At 42.9% G+C, this 24,315-nt stretch overlaps 1 protein-coding gene across 1 annotated transcript in view; it reads left to right on the forward strand.

Annotated features, from left to right (window-relative positions):
- The window catches only part of MON2 (MON2 homolog, regulator of endosome-to-Golgi trafficking), a 775,721-nt gene that overhangs the window by 569,478 nt on the left and 181,928 nt on the right, over positions 1-24,315 (forward strand). The window contains 2 exon segments of the mRNA XM_069229077.1: positions 15,796-15,994; positions 19,581-20,209. Coding sequence (XP_069085178.1) covers positions 15,796-15,994; positions 19,581-20,209 — 828 coding nt within the window.

Below are 24,315 nucleotides of genomic sequence, written 5' to 3' on the forward strand. Positions count from 1 at the left end.
ACTGGAGACCTACAGAGTTTCACATTTTGCTGGCTCTTAGATATAATTAATATTTTTCTGAATAAGTTTACTCCTAACACATGATGTTATCATATGCTGTCCTTTCTCAGTTTCCTCCCTCATCCACTACATCAGGATCCTGAGCTGCACCTCCTGGTAATAGCATGTAATTATATCCCCTCAAGGCAGCATTGAGCACCCTCCCCCGTTAATTCCCAGCTAACATCCCTTCCATATATACACATCCCACACTTTATGCAGTTGAGTAAGCTGCGCCTTCCCTGACCATGGTGGGAGGGCCTGGAACACATGATACATGCTCATAAACACCATCATGTTAATCCCCACTATTCAGCCTACCGATGACACCACATGTGAAGGCCAGCTCTGAAATTAAGCTTTATTCGATCTATGAAATGATGTTTACATTCTCTGCTAGTCCCTCATATGCTGGTTGCAATGTCTGTGCTCAGATATTAAATATTTGATGTGAACTGTCTAAATGTTATGTTACATTGTAGGTGTTCTGGCATCTGTTTATCTAGTAAGACCAAGAGCCCCTCCGATTTCCAGGTAATAAAAACCTGCCAGAGATCTACTTCCCTATGTCGGCCCTCGGTAGAAGACAGTGTTGGAGCGCATCAAGAGTATTTCGTCCACATAGTGTTATCTTCAAGGCTTCAATCTCCAGCTTATTGCCCTTTATGACAGTGTTATCCGTGATCGTTTTACAACCCAGTTAATGCAGGATAAGTGGCATTCCTGCCTAGTTCCTCTGTGGATTTGTATTGGTTTGGTCCATTTACTTTTATGATCACTCTTGGGGATGCATAATCTGCTAGTGTGCAGTTACTCCTTCGCTGAAGCCCATTTTCATTAGCACTGCCCTCATGAATGCCCAGTCCATCTTGGCAAGGTCCTCCCTGACAACAGCACCAGATGTTTGTATTACTTCTCTGCGATGTCCACCGTGTAATACTTTTTTAATATTTCACTTAATTATCTCAATTTAATGAAGTCTGCTTTGTCTGGGTGGCCTGGGTCAGATGATCCACCTCCAACTGGGTTGTGAATATCCCTATCAATAATTTATATTCTGAATTCAAGAGGGAACGTGCCCGCTAATGTAGACAACTTCTTGAATCTTGCAATCGTAGGGCACCTATGGATTAATCATGCTTGAAGCGATTTGATAGTTATCTCTAAAGGAGCTGAATTACAGCACCAGTGGTTCTAATAAGACAGCTGCAAAACCTTTACCAAAAAACAGGTGTGTACCCATTGTCTAAACCCCTGTCCCAATCCCATCCCCAATCTCCTTAAATTCCCTTTACAACTCCATACTCTTACTCATTCCTAATAACCTCTTACTACCCCTTTCCCATTCCTGATCCTAAAAACTCCTTAAATCCCCTGCACACTCTCATCCCTGAACCCTACAAAAAAACACACAAAAAACCCTTACTACCCTTTACCCTTACTACCCTTTACCCTTACCCATCCCTCAGCCCTAAAAACCCTCACAACCCCATACTCTTACCCATCTCTAAACTATTCAAACCTCGTGCATCCCTTACTTTCCCTTAATTCCCTTAAAACACATTACCAAAGTCCAGTGTTTTAAAAGTACCAGAAAATGGCATGTGTGGTACTTTCCTGCATGATGACTGCTGCATTGCACATGTAATGCATGGTAACACCCATGTTGTAAAACTTGTACACCCTTCTAGCACCCTTTCTTTCACTATTGGGCAGGCTAGCCTCTCACTCTGTTGCTGAGATCTCAACAGCGATTGTCTCTAGATGGGCACATTTTTCATCTCTGCTGTGGTAATAACTCTGGGAAAGACCCTTCTAGAAGTCCCAAAACACCTTCCCTTACCCTCTTCTGTGGTGGTATGAGTCCTCTCCGGTCCCCAGATTTCTGAATTATAGTTACAAACTCATGCAGCTCTAAGCTTGTTGGCCAAGAAGTCCCTCACTTTGTTCTCTCCCTTGTAATATTTAAGTTTATGTGGTTTAGCACATAATCCTTGTTATTCATTGCCATTCTTCAAAACAGACCACTTTCATGGATAATCTTCTGATGTATGCATTAGCTGGGATGGGGTAGCTTTGCATTATCCCTCCAGGCTGCTAAATCATTTCTCATTGTGACTAACTGTGCTTTTCTGTCTGTTTCCCAACTTGACGTTTCTGCCAAGAAGCTCCTTCTACTAAAAGGTTTTGCCACATCCTATTGCATTACTATCACTTACTCTCCTTTCCATTTGTGACGCATATAGTTATTTATTCTTTTCTTGATTTTAGTCATCATAGTTGGATCCTTTATGAAATGTTTGTTAAGCTTCCATCCCGCAGATCTCCCTTTTGGTTCTTGTCCAGTTCCATGGAAAGTGCCCTATAGTGGGCCATATTCTCAAAGGGTTATCTATTACGATGTAGGCAATGTGTATATAATTTTGAGCGGGTGTCTGTGTTTTCATATGTCCACCAACCCCAGATTTCTAACATTCTTTGATCTTAAGCTGCTATAACACGTCCCACCAAATTTCCGCCTCACCCTCTGACCGCGTCCTTGGCTGTATTAGGGATACCTTGAATCATGAGTGGGCCTATAGCCATTTCAACTGTGTTCTGTATTGCTTTCCCTATGAACTCCTTCGGGACTGTGTTGGTAGTGAGTTGAGGCTAGAGACAGATGTTCCCCACCTAACAGGCCAATTAGTAGAACACATCATCCTGTGGGTTCTTTATGAAAATCCTATACCAGATTTACAAATCGTTTGGCTGTCAGTGTACTCACTCTCTGTCTTCACTTATCCGGAAGCTAAATCTTGTGTGTGTACCTGTCATGGCAAAGCTTCCCCTGCTCTTTTGCTAGCAGGTGGGTCTGTTGTAGAAACCCTGTAGCATGTCCTGCAAAATTGCAAGCCTTTTGACAGGGTTGTTTAGCCATTTGATGTTACAGGTTTCAAATTTTAAGGTGGTCATTTGTTCTTTCTACAGTAGTGCTACCCCCCTCTTACGATCTGTCCTGTCTTGCTTGCCCCTTTCTGTGGTTCATCTGTTTTCCTTCTTTACGGTTTATGGAGAGTGATTGATTCCCCCTGACCACACCCCACACTCTCTATCCTCCCTGTAACTTTCCTAAACCAACAGCCCCCTTTCCTGTCACCCAGTTTAGACAACAAACTTTAACATGATTCACCCTTGTACATTGCCCCCTGCCTCCCAAATAGTGGTTCTGTCCTCCCACTCCACTCCCTATGAGGTGAGATATTGGAGGCGAAGAACAACAGTTGTTAACTTTGCCCCACATCTCCCTTTCTCGCTTTCTATAAAACCTACAAGGAAATTATAAAACACACTAAAACTGAAGCCCGCCGCCCTACGCCGAATGGGTCAAGTATTTGTCTTTGTAGCACTTGTCCTGAGAACAATGTCTTGCGGAACCCTGTACTCTTATGTACCAATATCAGTCCTGATGTGGTGGGAGGTGGCTTACTAGCAAAGTCCCAAAATCAGAGTCGCAAAGTTATGGGAGAGTGCCGTACAGATGAGTCACAAATGACAAAATCTGTCCGTGTGGAAGGGAGGATTAGTTCATGTGTCCCAGGCTCAGCAGGTGCTGCTTTAGATACAGATTGACTGTTATCTAATGAAGATAACGACCATCTCATTTCTAAAACTAGCATAAAGGTAGCCAGTGATGAGAATTTAAACCCTCCTCTTCAGAAGAGCTTGCTTTTGCTACCAAAAGACATCATACCCAATTCACAACTTTTACTGAGTTATGTTGGAGAGGGTTTCTCTGGGCACTCCCAAAAGAACTCGTGGGCCCATGAGATGTTAACATCAAATTTTCTAACATGGAATGTGGCGGGAAGTAGAAATAAAATAGACGATGGTGACTGGGGGACGTATATAGACAAATTTAGTATATGTCTGTTCCAGGAAACATGGGCCACATCAAACATATATAGACAGGGGTTTTGTTCCTTTTGTAAGGCAGCAAGGCGGTCCGCTGCTTGTGGAGGGCTCATTACTTGGATAAAAATATCAGAGGTGGGGAAAGTCAAAGAACTGAATGTTGATTTGCCTGATATATTGCCCTTGGCTATACAGACAAAGCAAGGTTTATCACTACTTTGTGTGAATGTGTATAATAGGCCTGACCAGTCAAATAAAATGTCTCAAACCATTCAGATCCTGAATGCTCTCGTGATGGATTATCGTTTGACTCATTATATTATAATTGCAGGTGATTTTAATGTGTCCTTGGAACCAAGTTCTGCATTTGCAGAAATTACACAGGTAGAGGATGTGATATGGAATATTCCTCTGTACACATCTCAGCGAAGGCAGTTAAAATCTAATGTCAGGTCCCTGCATGTCATAGATCTCATATTAACCCACGGTCTTCGTCCAGGGAATGGTCGATTTCCATCTGATGTCCCTGCCAAACCCATGTATTTTAGAAGGCCATACAGTAGCACCCTTGATCTGGTACTCATTGATGTAAGATTATGGCATTTTATTAAAGATTTCAAGTTGGGGGACCAATATAATAGTGACCATGCCCCCCTCTGGTTAACATACGATAGGCAGCTCCTCACAAAAAAATTTGCAATTTCATCATGAGGTTCCTCCTTCTTTAGAGGTATCTTCTAATAAGAACACTTTGAAATGGGTTTCATTCAGGAATTCTAATAAATTATGGGAAAAATTCTGTAATTTAATTTCTTCCCATCGACTAGCCACTAGTCTTTCCCCATGCTCCCCGAATGAGGTAATGAAGTCACATGAGGGCCTCTTTCTTGCGATGATAGAGCTATTTATAAGATCCTGGGGTGCGAACAAATCTGTGGGAGCAAGTTTGCACCACAGGTGGTTTGGTAAGTTGTGTAAAGATGCTAAGAGTAATCTTTTAAGAGCAATAAAATTAAGAGATAGAAATGAGATATTCCAAGCTAGGTGTGCATATGCATCAGCAATCAAGATTAGTAAACAACAATGGGAAGAAACATCTTGGCAGGAGTTATTGCTGGCGGCAAGGGACAAGGATTTTCACTATTTTTGGACCCTTGTTTCCAGAAAGGGATGTAGTGAAAACTCTAGACCTGACTGCCATATTTCTCCTGAACAGTGGATAATCCATTTCTCTGAGCTTTATAGCTGTGAGGCGCCATCCTCTCTTATCCTGGATAATGAACCCATTGAAGAGCTGCCACCCATGTCTAGTCTTACTCCGTTTTCTCTGAAGGAAACCATGAATGCTGTTAAGGCCCATAAATCTAATAAAGCCCCTCGGTTGGATGGCATACCAGTAGACATGTACAAATCTGATCTTGCCCATTGGGGTCCCTATATCAATAGGGTGTCCAATGCCATTTTGGCAAGCAGCATCCATCCCAAAACCTGGAAGGGAGCTATTATTGTACCCCTCTATAAAAAAGGTGAAAGAGGCATACTGGGAAATTATAGACCAATTAGCCTCCTTGATAATTTACACAAAATATTTTGCTATCAAGTATTGAGCAGGCTTAAGTAATGGATGGAAGATAACCAAGTACTGAGCCATCTACAGGCAGGCTTTAGGCAGAAGATTAGTACGGTTGACCAGGCCTTTCGTTTCCTTACGATTAAATGGAAATTGGTGGATCTGGAGGCTAGGAATCTTTCTGTTGCATTTGTTGACCTTAGGTCTGACCTTGACCTAGTTCCACGTGGAAAACTCTGGGAAGTAATGAATAAGATTGGCGTACCAGGCCCCTTGCTAAATCTTATCAGAGTTGTATTCTGGGAGTTACGCCAGACTTAGATGGAGGACAAAAGGGGAACTGACAGATGAGATTGCAATATGTAGAGGAGTGAGGCAGGGATGTGTGTTGGCTCCTACCCTCTCTTTATTATTTATCAATGCCTGCATCCCTCACCTACTGGATTGTGCCAGTGATGCACCTAAAATAGAGGGGGCAAGGGTTCCTTGCCTGCAGTTCGCAGACAATACTCTGCTTTTATTCCTAACTGCCTCAGGCCTTATTAATCTGCTCGAGAAGTTTACGGGCTTTTGCAAAAATCACGACCTGGAAATTAATACTTTCAAAACCAAATACATGGTGTTTGGTGACCCCAAGCTGAAAATAAGGAGGAAGTTATGTCTTGAAGGAGAGGTCCTGGAGAGAGTAACTGACTTTGATTATCTGGGACTAAGACTGGAGGACTCCCATAAATGGCAGGCACATTTATTGAAGTCTCTTATGAGTTTAAAACAAAGAGCTTGGTGTATCTTAAGACATGCTGCTAAATCCCCCAGCTTCGCAATTACACCTGCGATAGAAATATACAAAGCCCAGGCAAGAGGTGGAGTATTATACGGTGCAGAGCTATGGGGTTACTGTAATTTGAATGATTTGGAGAAAGCAGAAAACTTATTTTTGAAAGCCTAACAATTCCGGCAAGCTTCCCTACTCTGCCTATTAGGTTGGATTTTAATCTTCACCCTATTTCGCATATTGCCGCCTTAAGGCCATTGATGCACTGGATCAGGATATGGTCCTTGGATATTTTTGGGCCATACAGAGCTGTGCTTAGTGCCCTGATGAGTACGCAAGCTGTCAAGAAAGTTTGGTGGTGTAGTTATGTTAGAGAAACCTTTTTTAATCTTGGATTGGGGAACTTCTGGTCAGATCACTGTCACCTCCCAAAGAATGCAGCACAGATTCCGAAGGATGCATACTGGCTGAGTGTCCAAGTGAAAAAACTATCAGAGGTTCCTTCGTCTAGTTAAACCGATGTTTTTTTATCTTTAAAATGTCATTATGAATTTTAACATTTTATGGATTTGATTGTTTCTCCTTCAGCACGTGCACTTTATATTAGATTTAGGTTGGGCATCTTACCACTTTTCCCTTTTACTTGTAAAGGGACAAATTCTGTTACTAAAAATGCTCTATGTCCAATGGGATGTGAAGTTGTTGAACACATGGCTTATGTCTTATTCCGTTGCCCTGCTTATTCGAGGCAGAGAACACGCTGGCTCATACCACTGTGTAGATCCATGGGATTTAGAAGTGGGATATTAGCCCTCAGGATCCTTAAATCTAATACCTATGGCAATGTGGTATGTGCAGTGGCAAAATATTTAGAGGCAATTTGGCCCATTAGAAGTAGAGTTTTGAAATGCCAATTTTGACACTCAGTATTATCCCTGTTAGGAACTAGTGATTGTAAACTGGAAATTAATATCCCAGTGAGAACACATGAGAAACAGTTATTAACCGAGAATATGTAACAAATTCTGTTTTGTTTTATATGTTTTTATTATATTGTATGTTGTTTTAAACTAGCCTTTTATTTGGTAAGAATTGACATACTTATTGCTTGTTACTATTAGATAAGGATTTTATCATTTATAATTTTTTTCTTTTACTATATTGCTGGATGATTTATGTAATTGTTTATGTGCTTTTATGGTATTTTGTTCTTACCAAAATAAAGCTACTACTACACTAAAAATGTATATTTCTCGAATACAGTGGCAAACTCTACAAATCTTGCCAAAGAATCATTTAAATTGTTGATAAAATCCAACTTCCTCAGTCGTTATTCACAGCTCCACCTGCGACATTTGACTTACGTAAAGATCTTGAAGTCTTCTTAAAGGAGAAAATTTAAAAAAGTCGATAATGAGATAATGTCTGACACTGTAGCTGAGCAGCAGAGTAATATTGGGAAGAAAGATCCAGTGAAGACAAAACTGTTGAATTAGCAATCTACATTGGAATTTAGTATTTTACTCCAGTCATTAGAGCCTTTCTTAACAATGCATTATCTACCACTTGCCCATCATGCTTGTCAGTATGTTGGCTTAAGGCCTTCATGTTTTTATTACCTGAACAATTTACTATTCATTTTAACAGTAGCCTAAGTTATGGCATAGTCCCTGCCATCTGGAAATATGTGTCAGTTAAACACATCCTCAAAAAATCTAATCTTGATGCAAATGTTAGAAGTAATTATAGGCCTATTTTCTTTTTCTTCTTTTCTTCGTTTTCAGAAACATGAGTATACTGAGGGGAAAAAAGCTTCTAGATCATCATGAACCTGGCTTCTGACCTGGACAGGGTACTAAGCTGATGGTTGCCTCCATTCTGGAGGATCTTAAGAGATCAGTATCGAAGAGTTTGGAGCTCTTGTCCAGTCTCAAACTCTCTTTAGGTTTTGAAACCATGTAGCACTCTCTTTTGATTTCAAGACTTTGAGATATTGTGCTGTGGGGCCTGGTTTAAATCCTTCTTAGAAAAAAGCAGCCAGGTGTTAGAACTTTAACCATTTTGGTCAACTTCAAAATAATTATGCCTGGTGTGCTGGGTCAATTTTATTGCCTCTTTTTAAAAAATGTATTTGCGTCTTTTGGCAGCTGCCCTCCCGAGCATGGGTGTGACCTTTTAGATGTATACCATTGATACACAGTTTCTGTTCAGCCTGGAGTAAGCTTGTGTTATAAAATGTTCACCAGTTACTGATCTATAGAAATGTCTCAGCTACACTCAATGTTGGGTGTCAAAACATTTTCTGAAATTGAACCCATCTAAAACCAAGAATCTGCTAAATGGTTATGTTTTCAATGTATTAGCTTGCTTGACTGTCCACAAGAGATGGAATTGTTCCCAAGTCCTTCAAATGTAATGTGACATTTAGCCATTATTGTTGACTCATGCTAAGATCAGGTGCAAACCATATCACCAAAACCTTTTAATGGAAATTGTTAACTTCTTGAAGCATAATCATCACATGGCAGTAATAAATGCATTTGTTCAGTTGAAGCTCAACTATGGTAATGCCATGTATCTCACCTCGCCAGCCTACTTTATTGATCAACAACAACTATCACATTTGATCACCAAAGAGTTGAGAGCATATATAACTTCACTTAATAAATAGTGGGCAAGTTTGTGTGTTGTCCTTGGCTTTACCACCAAGAAACCTCATGATTGTTGCAATATATAAGTTCCACTTGCTAGTCCATACATAAGTCTGCCCTGGCCACGCCATGTACCAACATAGAAAAGATGTGTGGAATCAGTTGTAGCCTCTGCTTCTTTGTAGACATACGTAGCTACTAAGTTTATCACATTGAGTATTTTCATATTCACTGCCTGAGTTATCTTGGTCTTTGTGCTCTGCACACTGCTCCCTCTGTGTGGAGCCATTGCTTTTGCTTTGTGGGCCTACCTTCTGCCGCTGAGGTTGCCGCTCAGTATTGTTGCCAGATCAGAGACCATTTTTAATGGATTTCCCCTCTTTTGTGAGAGCCAGGAAAGAAAAAAAGTGTTTGAAAGGGTGTCCTAAGTGGTAACAGATGGCTTTGCTTCTTAGGATATCTATGACTGGGAGGATGATTAAGAATAGATTTTGGCAGATGTACGAGTAGGCCCCATTGTACAAATGCTGCAGAGAGATCTTAATAGATCAAGCAAAGTGACAATTACCTACTCAGTAATATTGAAGGCATCTTCCTTGAAGTCAAAGAGAGCAGTCCCTAAAACATTATCTAGGCCTGAAACCAGATTGTACATGTGCTAGTATTCAGTGGGAGTGCAGATAGCCTCAAAGTTGTGTTCATTGATGTTCTCCTGGAGATTCCAAAACCAAACAATGCTGTCAGGTAATTAAAATGTTCCTGTTCATAATGACATGATTAAAGCTGTGGTGTGGCTGCAGGAAGCAGATGGACCCCCACCACATATGACTCTGGTGCGTGGGCTCTGGCCACGACTCGGTCATGTCGGAAGTGAGCCCTCGTACATTGAAAGCTGATCTGAGCAGGTAGTAAAGTTGTATGTAGCATAGCACGGGTCCTACTCCAAGTTGTGGGGTCACTCCTACTCTAGATCTCAGGTCTGTTCTTGCACCAAATCCCTCAAAATCATCTGACACGTTGAAGTCTAAGGTGACATACAAGTGCAAAAATGCCAATCGGGTTTCAGCCCTCTGTCACCGTGCAGTTGGCACTTTGAGTACCCTTTTCCTCCAGCCTCTGAGCCTGTTCCAAGGCTCGTCCGGGCATGCCACAAATTTCACAGGCCCTTGTCAACACTGCAACTGATAGAAGCCTTCATGGAGGCCATGTTGCAGATTTTCCAGACACTACCTGCTCCATCTAGAGAAAATGCGAGCCTCAAGAAGCTGCAGAGAACACCAGTTGCACTTCTACTGATATTTATTGAGGCTGGGGACCCTATCTGGTATTCTAAGGTAAGGAATCTGCAGCTAGAAGTGTCTGTCAGATGTACATGTTACTTACTTTTGTTAACACTTTATCTGGTAGATACTCTGTCTAGATGCAGATTCCTTACTAACCTCCCTGGTCTGCGGTCTGCCAAATTCATTTGAAGAGGTCCTTGAGGACTTTACTCTGGTTCTGTACCTCAGCATGGCTCTCTGCTTCTGGTGTGGAAAAACAGTCATGAAACTGTGGTCAGCGAACTGGGGTGGTGCCTTTATACAAGTGAGAAATCTGCAGTTATATACAGAATCCATCACAAAGAGCGTCACTGAAGGTTAGAAATTTGTTTGTCTATCACCATTACTAATGAGGATTTAATCTGTTCTTCTTTTACCTTAGATTAAGAATGTTTAAGGATGATGGATTTGTGAGTTGTCTTCTTGGGCAATATCAAGGGCTCACAGAGGATGAAACTGGAAAACGGTCAGACTAAATGGCAGGGATTTTTTTTTCTTAGCAAAGCAGCTTTGAATATGTGGGCTTTGCTTTTTTTTTTTTACTTGCACAGTGTAGCCCCTGAGACTCTTTACTGGGTAGTTTTTTGCTTTCTTTGGTGCAGTCCTGTGCTTCATGAATGTATTATAGTATCACTCACTCGAACACTCTTTCTGGCAGGCATACAGCATGGACTCTTTCTAGCAGGCATACAGCATGAACAAAGAACCCCAGCAGGATGTGCCACAGGCAATGCCTATATTGCTTAACTTGGATTTGCAGTTCCAAAAAATGAAACCGTATATGCCTTACTTTACTGATACAGAGGAAATTAGGGATATTATTAAGGATAGTAGCATAAGGTCCTAATTCATCGTTATTCAGTTAGTTGCCACCGGAGACTGCTCACAGCATTTGTTCAGTGACCAGATCAACAGTAATGGAATATACACTCAAAAGACCTGCATAATATAGCTCACCCTCAGTTGAATGTATCCACATTACTACGTAGCTCATCCCTATATTGAACCTTGCCTTATTTGGCCTTGCATATGTAAGCAGTAGGTTATTTAGACCCTAACTGGGAGAAAAAACACAGCCCAGCGAGTACAATAGGAGCATTGATCCTGTATTGTGTCTTCCTTTCTCTTTGCTAAACTGTCTGAGAATGTAGCAATGTGATGCAATACACATGATACACATTGCTTATGCATTCAGTCCATGTGAATGTCCTTTCAAATAACCTTGTTGAAGATTCTGAATATAATTGGTGTTTGAAACACATCAGAAGTCTCAAACTCTCATATTTGGGATTTCAGTAAAGGCATGATAGGTAAGTCATAAGTTAAAGGTATTGAGATGTTAAGGTATATCTCATTGGTAACAATATTCTTATTGAAGGGTTTCCATGTGAATGTTGAAGATGATGGGAGAGAGGATGGTGCCTTGAGCTGCTCCGTAGGCGTTAGGTCATTTCTGGCATGCCCATTTGTATAGATTGATGGGATGGTAGTGGATGAGGTAAGAGGCATTCCTTTTCAAACTTTGTTTGAAAAGTCCGTGCATGTTTCCAGTCTGCGGAAAAGTTCTTGAGGATCGTCCTTGTCAAAGACTGTAGAGAGATTGTGAAGAATCAGGAGGCAGAGTTCATTCTTGTCGGTCATCAGGGGGACAATGTTAAATGTCTGAAATGCTGTTGTCTGATATGTGGTTTGAGGCTGAATTGGAAGTCTTGAAGGAGGTTATATTTGCTGAAGTGGTTTTGGAATTGCAGCAAGTCTGCTTTCTCACTGATTTATCCAGTGGATGAAAGATGGGTATTGGGATGGTAGTTGACAAAACTGTCTTGGTTCAGGATGTTCTCTTTGGCATTGCATGGATCTGTTCTGTCTTGAGCTTTTCTGGGGTAGTCCCTTGACGGTGAGAGCAGCTGACAATTTTCAGCAGAGGTAAGAGGGAACCTCCATCTATAGTTTTTAATGATGGAGGAGGGTAGATGTTGTCTACGCAAGTGGTGACATTGTAAGAGTTAAGGGTGTTGATGAGGTTGGTGTAGAAGAGTTTTAAATGCATTTAATTTGAGGATGATTCATGGTGATGATGATTGAGGGCAGTATGGAGGTCTTTTTGATGCTATTAATGTAGGTCCTGCACTTGTTTTGTTCTTTTGCCTTGCACTTGTTCATAAAATGTTTGATTGGAGTCAGTGGCAGATGCAGTGGTTGATTGCCTTGAAGAGTGCTTTCCTTGTATAGGTGATCTTTTATAAGGTTGCTCTGACAATAAGGATCCTATGTACAAAACCGATTTTGAGTAAAGTGAGACCATCAGGTTCTTTAGCTGGTCTCAATTTCTTTTTTTATTTGCCTGTGGTGCTCTTCTTCCTGTGCCGCTGAGCATATAGAGGTTCTGTGAGTTTGGGTATGTGTTCTCAAAAAACAGAGACCACTGCCTGAGTAGAAAGGAGTTGTGCCTGAGTAGCAAGAAAATGGCTGGCAGTAGCAGTTGCTAGATCTGGTAGTCCCGAAATGACATCCCAGGAACTCAGACAGGTAAAATAATGACAGTTAGGAGTGAAGCTAGACAGTGCAATGGCATCTTGTTTTGCGTGGATTTGATTCTTTGTGCCACTTAACAAAAGGTGTTGACAGCCCTAGAGATATGGAGCTAAATTGCTTCATCTGTACTGGTGGTGTAGGTTCCTGAGAAAAGCCAAGGAGTCAACCTTGTGCAAGGTGAAGTGTCAGTTCACCCACAGACTGCAGCATAATGGCATTTTTCTGCACACTTCTCTTCAAAATGGTTTCAGTAGCACTTTAAAGATCAGAGGTTTTGAGCAGGATGAAGGAGGACCCAATATTTAGCTACCAGGAGGGAATTCCTCCTTAGAATGCTGCAGCTGTGCTACTCTTGGTCTGTTAGCAAATAAGCACGGAGGCGGTCAAGGGTGATGCACACTGCTGCTAATATCTAACAGTCACCAGACTAGTGATCCGTGTGGGCTAATCCTAAAGGTATTGATTTTGTTGTTATAAGCATAGTGTTGCTCATCAGCTGAAGAATAACTTCAAAAGAAAAAAGAGCAAGCCTAAGCATAACCAGCTTCTTTAAACCATTGGTAACGAGTATATATACGTGGGTAAGGGATGCTTTGCCAAAGCAATCAAGAGTTACCCAAGGTGAATATTTCTCTTCACAAGTCCCATCTGTTTGAAAATCTAACTGCTTGCTATGCTGCTCGATGAACCTTTTGACTTAATTGTGTCCAGCATACTCAAACTGACTTAGAAAACCACCTTTTTTGGTGGCAGTCACTGCCACCGACCGCATAAGTTAACCTAAGGCTTTTGACTTAAATGACAATTATGCAAACTGTTGTATTCTTTCTTCCTACTGCTGTTTTCAACCGGAAGATATTTCTCTTTGAGTCATCGGAGCCTGAATGAACCTTCCAAAATCTGAACATCTGGGGGTCCTTTTCCTTCAAATAAAGTATGCAAAACACATTTTCTCCGTGGACACACTCTTGTCCCTCATTTAGACACGGGCACAGGTGCCCCTCTCTGCCCACGTCCCAATCCTACAGCCTCCCACCATTCCCTCAGCCACATTGATCTGCAATGATTTCCCTGAATTACAAGGTTAGCCGGGTCTTTGTGGCACAATACCAGTGCAAGCACTGTAATGCTGATGCCCCTTTTCAGCCACGTGTTTCTGTAGGGCTCCTTCACACAATCCACACCTGACACAGTTCTTGGGGTTCCAAAGCACCCTGATGATTCATATTTTTTCATGCCTTTTTGTTGGCAGAATTGGAATCCTGGGATTCCCTTAGTGGTAGCATGCATGCAGACTATACCTAACATTGTCACTTACTACCATCGTCCTTCTTCGCCAAGGCAGTGTAAAAATTGGATGGTGAATATCTGTACTCAATCCTTTCATAGCAGTGGTTTCGCAGGTTGGTGACTGAAACATGTATATCACCCTATGATTGGTGCACTCCCTGGGTCTTTTACCACCATTCACTTATCAGACACGTGGCAGGCAGGTGAAGGTAATTTGGCAGAGCCTTTCTCAGTCAAGGTGTACTTTGAGTCACTAGAAGACTTTGTTAGTGCTTCACATGGGATGCAAGCATAGAAGGTCTTCGTAGCCTGCCATGCTGTCTCAGGTTTAAGTAAGTCCACTTCTTTCTGTCCTGAACATTCTCTCAGAACCATCATAATCTCCGAGATAATCCTCCAATGAATCCCTCTCAATGTTCTTTTTAGAGCTGCTGTGTAAGCCACCCGCATGCCTTTTCAAGCATCATACTTTGGATGCCAGCTCTTAATTAGATGTTAAATTTGGCCAAGCTGTTATTACGAACCGGTCTGCATAGGCCATTCTATTTTATAGAATGCCTCCACACAACAGTTTCGAATTTTTAGTACTCAGTCCCAAGCCTATGGATGAAGTGAGACTTGGATGTATGAATAAGTAGAAGTTACTAGTAGAAGTGCCTCTTGGACATTCCTCCAAACCACACATACTCCAATTCTGCTATCTTTCTGTTTGTTTCTTTAGGCCCTCATAATGCTGGAGAGTAGAACGTGGAAGACAATAGGCATGTACAGATTCAACTCTTTCCTTGAACTTGCTTTATAGAAGTATCATCAGTCATTCACTCTTGTGAGTGACTGGGTAACCCAGCCAAGACCCCATCGCCCTTCAGTAGGTGCTAGGATCCCAACCTGAGTGATATCAGCACTCTACAGATGAACAGCATTCCAAACGTGGGACTCATGCTCACTGTACCATTTGACTAAAGCTAGACCTTATTGATCAGGCCCCAATAGTTTGAGGGTGGCTCTGTTCTTGTCAGGAGGGGATCTGGTCTCGTGATTTGGGCTTAACTGTTTCTATTGAATAAGGGCCAGGAATGATTTGTGTTAGGATAGTCTTTGTCTATAGTAACATAACGAGGAAAAAAGCGGTGGACTGGCATGCTGCCCGCTTGATTACCAGTGGCCAAGAGTAACTCAAGTGTTCCACCCATTGCTTATTTTGTTTTTTAGGCAAAACACTATACATGTGATGAGTATGCTAACATGTGAGTCTAGTGTTTGCTGTGCTTTTGGACTCTAGCTGCACTTCACTAATGAGTTCCAAGTGGATCACAAGTCTGTTCTGACTTTTGTTTCTGTCTGTAGTGGACCTGGCATGGCTGTTCAGGCTAGTCCGTGAAGCAAGACCAAGTTTCATGTGAATATGACTGGTCTCTGCCAATAGTGGCAGTGTGTGCAAAAATCAAAGGACTGGAATGAGTCTCCCAAGTAATTGTCAACAACTGAGATCAATTCAAACGTTCCACCTATCCCTTTTGCTTTTCTTCAAGGTTCTCCTACACCACTCACAACTAACTGGACCTCATCTTGTCCGCGTATATGTTATGTGCTTATTATTTGCTATTGTACATTATAATCCAAGTCAGCCTAACCTAATGCTGTTAAGTGGAGTGAAATTGTCTCTTATGTGATCACTGTAGGTTGTAGTAATAACAATATTCTTCTTCTCTCATGAAGGTGCTGTTTCATCTGCTGGATCGGGTACGAGATTCATCTACAACTGCAGACAAAGAGAAGATCGAATCAGGTGGAGGCAATATCCTAATACATCATTCAAGGGACACCGCAGAGAAACAGTGGGCAGAAACATGGGTACTGACACTGGCTGGTGTAGCAAGAATATTCAACACCAGGCGATACTTACTACAGCCTTTAGGTAATCTTGTTATTTTCAAATCACATTGAAAAGGGCTGGGAAGGGAGTTTAAATGTTGGCAAACATTTGAAATTGTATTTTGTTCATCGTAATATTAGGAACCCCCTTCTGGCTGGCACTTGTTGCTTAGTAAAACTTGAAATCTGACTGCATTTAGTAGATATGGTGGTTGAGAAATACAGCTAAACTGCATTTGTAAAGTTATTGCTGCTAATATTAAAGATAGCAAAAATTACTCTACATTGGCTAAACAAAAAAGCACATTTAGTTTGTAGTTAAACGTGGAGAGGGCAAGTCCTGCCATCCTTAAATCACTGCTGTTCTAGAATTGCCACCACACAAGAGGAAACTCCGACAGAGATTTTTAACTGCAGATTCCTCACCTTTTGAATATTCACCAGGCATCAGACTGGATCCAGAAACTTTTGAGCAGCAGTTCTGTGCACCAGTAGGTGACGATTTGTGCCTCCACACTGTCTACGGAATTCAAACCCTGTTGGGACGGTCACAAGCAAATGTCTGTGGCAGATTGCCTGTGGTTCCTGGGGTTGAGCCACGACTCTATGGCCTACAGTGAGTGAGCATCAATGAACCTGAAGGCTATATGAGACCACAAGGCGAAGCTGTACACGGCCAGGCATCGGAACACTCTACGTCCTGACTGGTCCAAATCCAAAGTTTGGTCTCTGTCCTATTCCTGTCTAGGATCAGCAGGAGTCAGTCCTGAGGTCTAATCTTCGGGTAGGTCGAATAAAAAATAAATAAACACAAAGTCCAATGGGACTCAGCCACTTTCTGCCTCTCTCGAACACCTGAGAAGGTGCGCCGACGGACCCATGCCATCCCTCAACTTGTCCTGACGCAACCTGAGTTCCAGGGCCGTATGCAACACTGAGGCAGATACAAGAGTTCCATGACACTATGGCCCAACTCTTGGGATCCCTTCCAACTCCCTCTGGCACTCCTACCGGCCCATGGAGCTGAGAGGCCCTCCACCTGGGATACTGACTGCATGATTGCTCTGTGCCTTTTGGATCCTCTGAGCCCTCACCGGCTTCTTTTGGCGCCTGTATCGACTCCACCTCCAGCTCCACAACCCACGCTGGTACCTGTAACATCTACACCGATGCTGACTCCATTGTGATGCCAGAGAAGTAGATTTCCATTGTGCTCTATTACTTCAAGTCAGCGCCACTACAACCTCAACTGGGGCTACGTTTGGTTTCTGCCAATTGTACCGCTTAGTGTTCCCCCCTCCACAGGGAAGGACCCACACACTCCACTCCCGGCTCGAAACAGATTTCAATAATGACTATGATGCAGGTTACCATTTTGTATAGTATTGTCAGCGTAAACCCAAAAGTAAATTTTCCGTTTCCTCATTCATCCAGAGAGAGACTGCATAAAGATATTGACAGTGAAAGAGACTGGACAGGGTCCTCAGGTACCTCAGGTGTGATATCCAGTGGGGTGAAGAAATGGGGGCTGAGCTGAACTGCAGACACCAATGAGTGGAACACTTTCTTGGCAATGTCCTAAATCCCCATTGCTGACTCTACGTGGTTCAGCAGAGCTGAATGACTTATTGTGGTATGTATGACAGAACCATGCATGCCGGAACAACGCATGCCTTAACAACACAGTCAGAATCATGACTGCGTCTTTTCCACACATGCCTTTACCACGCATGCCTTTACTACAAATGTTGTTGTAAAAGCATGCTTAGTAAAGGCATACAGGGAACAGCATGTTGGTAAGTATATTTTTGTATGTTGATATCTTAGGAGATATACCAAAGTTAGTTCTAGAGTGTGTGTTACCATAAATATAACATTTATCTTTCACTAGTATGGTTCTTTCCTATGTGCACATCACTGACTGACCTGTGTGGCAATTCCAACAGCTTTACACCCTCCTGGATAAGCCTTAGCTGCTCCTCACAGCTACCCTATGAGAGCCCTGGTTATCTTGAGCCATCTACACTATCAATAAGGGTTGCCTGTACTCAGTTCAGGGTGCCTCACCTATAGAGGTAAACCATATACTGAGCCTGCCTTCTACATTTAGTAGTTATATTTTTCCTAAGGTATTTAATAAAAGAAGGTGAGCCACCCATGCTGGGCGAGGGTAAGGTAAAAAGTGACAGTATGACTTTAGCTAACTCCTGTGATTCTCACCTACCTGAGTAACAGTCCCAGGCCTTGGCAAAGGTTTCTAGGAAGACCTTTATGCAAAACTGGCAAGGAGTATGGCAGAATCTAGAGTATTATTTTACCAAGAATGGTGGAAGTAGAATTGGGTTGTAGGCACATTTATATAAATATAATAGTTCTTCTCAAATTAAACAGCTGCATGATGTAATACTATAAACAAAAATATAGCTCTCAGAAATAAGGTAGATAGACTTCCAAAGGGATGGAGTCTGTGTCATACAGAAGGCTACTTTTTAACTTACATGAAATGGAAATTGCTGATCATTTTACAATTGGGTTTGCAATAGATCCACGTAGAATGTGCAGAGAGGAGATATTAATGGCACATCTGAGAAGTGTGAGACTTGCAGTGTCATTGTGCGGTGCTCCAAAGTGTGATCAGTATTTTTAATGTATTTATAAAGGATATATGGTGTGATGTTCCTTTTTAATGATGATTTAATGGAGAACAAATACAAGGAAGAACACAGTACAACATAAAAAGGATCGGAACACTATTTTAGCAATGGCAGATGAGCTATAATGTGTATGTGAGCAGGGTGCTTCATATTAAATAATATACACATCAGTTATTTAGAAAATGAGTATATTTCTAAAGTACTGACTAACAACAGTGTATAGAAATGCCATAGTCGCAAAGCTAAATATGGGTGCACAATCTGATTCTGAAGCTTTTCAACCAGGATATGCATTTTTCCATAGGTCAACAGGTGTATGAAAAGTAATGATAATGATATATTTTTTCCCACTATGCATATATGAATAGAGGTGTGTCTAAATAACATTCAGTGGTTGTCCTCAATAATAATTTCAAAAGAGTGGATGACGTAATACGAAAGCATATGAGGTTTTGCTTGTCCTGAATAAATACATGAACAGATTCTATCAGACGTTGACAGAGTTGACAGAGACACACCTATGTCGTGAGCATGTGGGTCTCCACCTGGAGCAAAAGTGCTTTATTTCGGTTCTCACCAAAGGATTTAATGTAGATACCACTAACAGTTGTGCTCAGTAACCTATTTCTCACTTTTTCCTCACATGGAAACTATTTCAGGTAGGTATTACAGACTTGTGTTTCCTCTTTTATCTATTTCCTCTCCTGTAAATAGTCCTAGAGGGGTGAAAGGACTTATCAAGAGGATATGAATTTAAAGAAGGAAAGTATTGAGTAAAAGGTAGTTACTAGAGCACCACAAACATCTCAAATATGTTTACGCCAGGTTGCCATTTTTAAGTATGATAATTTATTGCAGGGACTACAGTTATTACGTGTATTGTTTTTTTCAACCTCACAAACATCAGTAGTACATAAGAGAGTTAACAAAGTATAGACAAGAATACAAAGATAATGTTTTTTGTCTTCTGTATAGGTGATTTCACCAAAGCTTGGGATGTTCTGTTGGATCACATTGAGTCGGCTTCACTAAGCAAAAACAATGAGGTGTCTCTGGCTGCTTTGAAAAGTTTCCAGGAAATCCTACAGATAGTTAGTCCAATAAGAGACTCAGATAAACCGGAATCTCTGCCTGTGATGAGTGTGCCCATACCAGTCCTTCTGGGACCAGTGATGGCTGCTGGTCCTGGAAGGCCATTAACTAGGATGGACTCAATTGGAGAAAAACTCAGCAGATTCAGTGCTCCCGAGCTTCCAATCGCCATGGATGAGATTGAAGATTCAGCCCTTTGGTGGGCGGCCTGGAATGCATGGTATAGGATTGGTTCTGAAAGCACAAAACCGCCAGCCAGTTGTGACAAACTTGCTTTCATACCTAGCCAGCCATTTCTCACAGCTTTAATATAGATTTTCCCAGCATTGTATCAACACATCAAAACTGGTTTTAGCATGGAAGACTTACAAAAGCTGGGAGGAATTTTACATGGTGCTGTATCTGTTCCCATTAGTTCAGATGCCTCTCCTTTCATCCTTCCATCTTTTACTGAAGCAGTGTTGACCAGTTTGCAGGAGGCAGTGCTCACAGCATTGGATGTCTTGCAAAAGGTATTCTTTTATTTATTATATGTTAAAAATGATTGGATCTGACATTTAATTGCCATTCTCGTTCATTTGTCAGAAAAACGTTACTGTCTCTCTAACGCTTAAATTCAACAGATCCTAGTATCGTGAATGAACCCAAACAATGATAATCCACTACAGAAATATACCAAAAATGGAAGCAGGTGCAAAGTGTTTGAAAAAGCCCTTGCCTGCGTGAATTTGCTCTTACCTATAGTTCACTCCATTGAACTTCGCTAAGCAAGTGTCATTCATTTAATATGTATTTATATTTGCACTTCCTTATGTGCTGTGGTCTCAGATGGTGTCTTTTGTTCTCAATATGTGTATGTAATGACATTATGCAAGTTGAACCTCTTGATGTAGTTTGTTTTTAAATGGAGAATTTTGCACAATCGTTCTCATTCTCTGAATGGAAACTACCATCAAAATCTGGACTTTGACAGTAGGTACTAAGAAATTGGCAGGCAAAGGGTGACTTTGAATGCTATCTTCCTTAAATTTCCTTTTTCCGCCGTAAACCCATCCAATCTTTCAGTCATTATCAGCAATGTTGTGCGCAGGAGAGTAAAATGTAACTCTGATAGAGACTTTTAGCCGCAGATCCCTTACATTACAATTATTCCCAGACATCAAACTAGAACCAGACATTTTTGTTACCACTACTCCTGCACGCTGGTAGGTGGCTTTGCACCAAACGTGACATGCGTGGTGCCTATAAAGGTGTCACTGCACCGCACTGACATCAGTTATTTTCTTTTTGCACCAGTCAGAGCTGATCCAGTGACAAACTACTCCTTAGTCACTTTTTGACTAACTTTCTTCTGCTTCCTGTTTTTTTTTTTAGGTTTTTCTTCCTGGTGCTGCAGGGATGTAAACTCAGAAGGCCAGCTTCAAGCCCTGCATCACCTGTCAACATTCAATGTCGACAACAGACCTGCATCTTGTATGCCTTTGATGCCTTGAGCACCACCACGATCTTAAGGCCTGCTCCGATTGCCCCACCATGAACCCGAAGGCTTTGAGGGAGCACTCATGCTCCTAACAGCTCGATGTGTAAAATCACGACGATCAAGCTCCTGGTCAAGCGAAGGTCCCTGGAGAGGTCTCAGAGTCTCAGATTTTCATCTCCTTCAAAGTCATTGGGTCATTTGGCTAAGTTCCACCACAAGAAGAAGAACTCGGCTGACAAGACAAGGGAACGTCGACATTGATTACCTCGTTCTGCGGTAAAGCCAGTGCCTGGGTCCTTTCCACACCTCCCAGATTTTCCAGGAGCCGGAGCAATCCACATCCAATTAAAAGAATATCATGAGGCCATGGACCTTATATTTGGATGGCCCGTTCCCACTGATGCACCTTTGGGCCCTGTGGGTTTGTGGATGGGACCCTACCTGATCCATGCCAGTGGCTCTGGCACCAGTCGGACTCCTTAGATTCACAGTTGGATCCGGATCGGTGCCGGTCATGCCACCTTGACCTTCCCCGTCTTCGATCCCAATGTCGACTCTCCCTGCAACCCACCAACTGCACCTTCCCCATTCTGATCTCCAACTGTGACACGGAGTCAGAGGGACGTTGTCTGACACTGACTCTGGTGTCAGCTGGAGCCATGCCTTCCAGGCCTGAGCCTGGACCTATTCTTATGGGATGGAACTCAGGGAGGATTGGGAGGGATCGCTGGACTCTGACGAATACCAGCCCTCTGAGACTAACATGGACTGGTGTGAGGATTTGGTGGATGCCAGTGGACTGCACACCTCTTCAGATACTGGCATGCTTTCTCCTCCTACAATGGAAACAGAGGAGGGAGTGTAATTTGCAGTGGTTGTGAGCAGGAGGCCAAGGTCCTGGATCTTAGCTTACCCTTGATGGCAGTCAAGACGAACATCTTGACTGAAGTGCTTTCACCGGGAGTGTCCTGCTCAGAACCGCTTCTCCCGTTTAATGCTGCTCTTACTGATGTCCTGCTTGGGACCTGGTCCAAGCATTACACATGGACTCCTGGGAATAGGACGATTGCCTGCCACCACCGCCTTGCCCCAGTGGACCCCAACTTCCTCACATAGCACGCTACCCCAGAGAGCTTGGTGGTCCAAGCCTTCACTTGCCATATATATCCTGGTGCATTCCCTACAACACTACCATATCGGGAATCCAAGAGGTTGGACAACTTAGGAGAGAAGATGTATTTTTTTCCACCAGCCTGGCACTGCAGTTTGTGAACACCACATGCGTTTTGGGCCACTATTCCCATGCTCTGTGGGATATGGTTGCACAGGTACTAGGTTCCGGAAGAGGCCCGGGCCATGATCTGCCAGGCTGTTACCAATGGAAGAGACATAGCTAAATTCACGATAAGATGTGGTCTGGACACCACTGACTTACTGAGCAGCGGAGTTTCGTTGACAGTGGCCTTATGGCACCACGCAATGGTTGAGGACAACTTACTTTTCTAGGAATGTCAAAGCATCGCTTACGAACAAGACTTGATGGCTCCCTTCTCTTCAGAGACAAGGTGGATTCAGAGCTGGAGCGCTTTAAGGACAACAGGGCCACAGGCAGGTTTTTGAACCTTTCCATCACCTGTTGTCACTCCACAATCCACCTTTCACTCCTTTTGTGGCCCTGGAAGGGGCTTCCAGCCACATCTCTACCCTCCAAGCCACTGTGGTGCGCAAGCTTCCCAGCCTCTGTTGACTGAGAACACAGTGCCCACAGACCCCGTAGGTCGGGCATCTAATTGGTCAGGCCAGTTCACCACCCCTCCTGCAGCAGCGGCCTCCAAACAATTATAGTCTGCCCTCTTACCATCATGGGAACCCAGTGGAGGGGCTCAATCTGCCATCACCTGCCCCACTGGTGGTCTATAACATCCGACATGTTGGTTTTGCAGATCATTCAAAGGGGCTACTCCCTCCCCTTCGTGGCTACCCCTCCATGAATGCCACCTACTTACACAGGATGACGGAGGACTACCTTTCCCTTCTCCGCCAGGAAATTACGCTCTCTTGGCCAAGGGAGCACTAGAGAGGGTGCCGATGCCAGAAGTAGGTTGTGGTTGTGGTTGTTATTCCAGCTACTCCCTGGTACTCATAAAGTACAGCTGCTTTGTGCTATCCTAGACCTGCACCTTCTCAATCTTTTCCTTAAGAAGGAGAAACTCAAATTACTGAAGTTAGCTCTGGACCTGGGAGACTGGATGGTAGTGTTAGACTTGCAGGATGCTTACTTTCACATCCCCATCGTGCCTGCCCACAAGCGTTACCTGCGGTTCACAGTAGGTCACAGGCACTTTCACTACACAATGCTCCACTTTGGCTTTACCAGTGCCCCTTCTGGGTTCACCAAGGTGATGGCAGTGATTTCAGCTCATCTGCGGGGATCAGGGCTGTTAGTGTTCCCCTTTCTCGACGACTGGCTATTGAAGACGGGCTTGCCTCAGCCTGTTGTCTCCCATCTCTAGATTATGGAGAACCTCCTGCACTTGTTGACTGGCTCCCTCTTAGACTCTTCCTTTTATTGGAGGTGTTTTGTACACGCTGCAGTTTTGGGCTTATTCTCCCTCACGGCAAGTCCAGGATATTCAGGCTATGATGCCTCTACCCCTGATTTTGGTGAGACAGACTCTTAAGCCGGGTAGTACTCATGGCCTCTTGCATCCTGTTGGTAACACATGGCCGCTGGATTATGCGGGCTCTGCAGAGGGACTTAAAGTTCCAGTGGGTGAAGAATCAGGGAAATCTCCCTAACGTGATCCAGATCTCTGAGAGAACTGCAAAGGACCTGCAGTGGTGGCCAACGAACCACAGTCAGGTCAGCAACACACCCCTCACCTTTCCCCGACCAGTTCTGACAGTGGTGACAAATGCTTCACTCCTGGGATGGGACGGCCATCTGGCACAGGTGGATCAAGGGACTTGGTCTCCGACAGAATCTGGACTCCACATGAACCTCTGGTGAGACAGACTCTGAGGCTGCTAATACTCATGGCCTCTTGCATCCTGTTGGTAACACATGCCCTCTGGCATATGCGGGCTCTGCAGTGGGACTTAAAGTTCCATTGGGTGCAGAATCGGAAAATCTCCCTG

Source organism: Pleurodeles waltl, chromosome 4_1 (assembly GCF_031143425.1).
Source record: "Pleurodeles waltl isolate 20211129_DDA chromosome 4_1, aPleWal1.hap1.20221129, whole genome shotgun sequence".
Taxonomy (NCBI): domain Eukaryota; kingdom Metazoa; phylum Chordata; class Amphibia; order Caudata; family Salamandridae; genus Pleurodeles; species Pleurodeles waltl.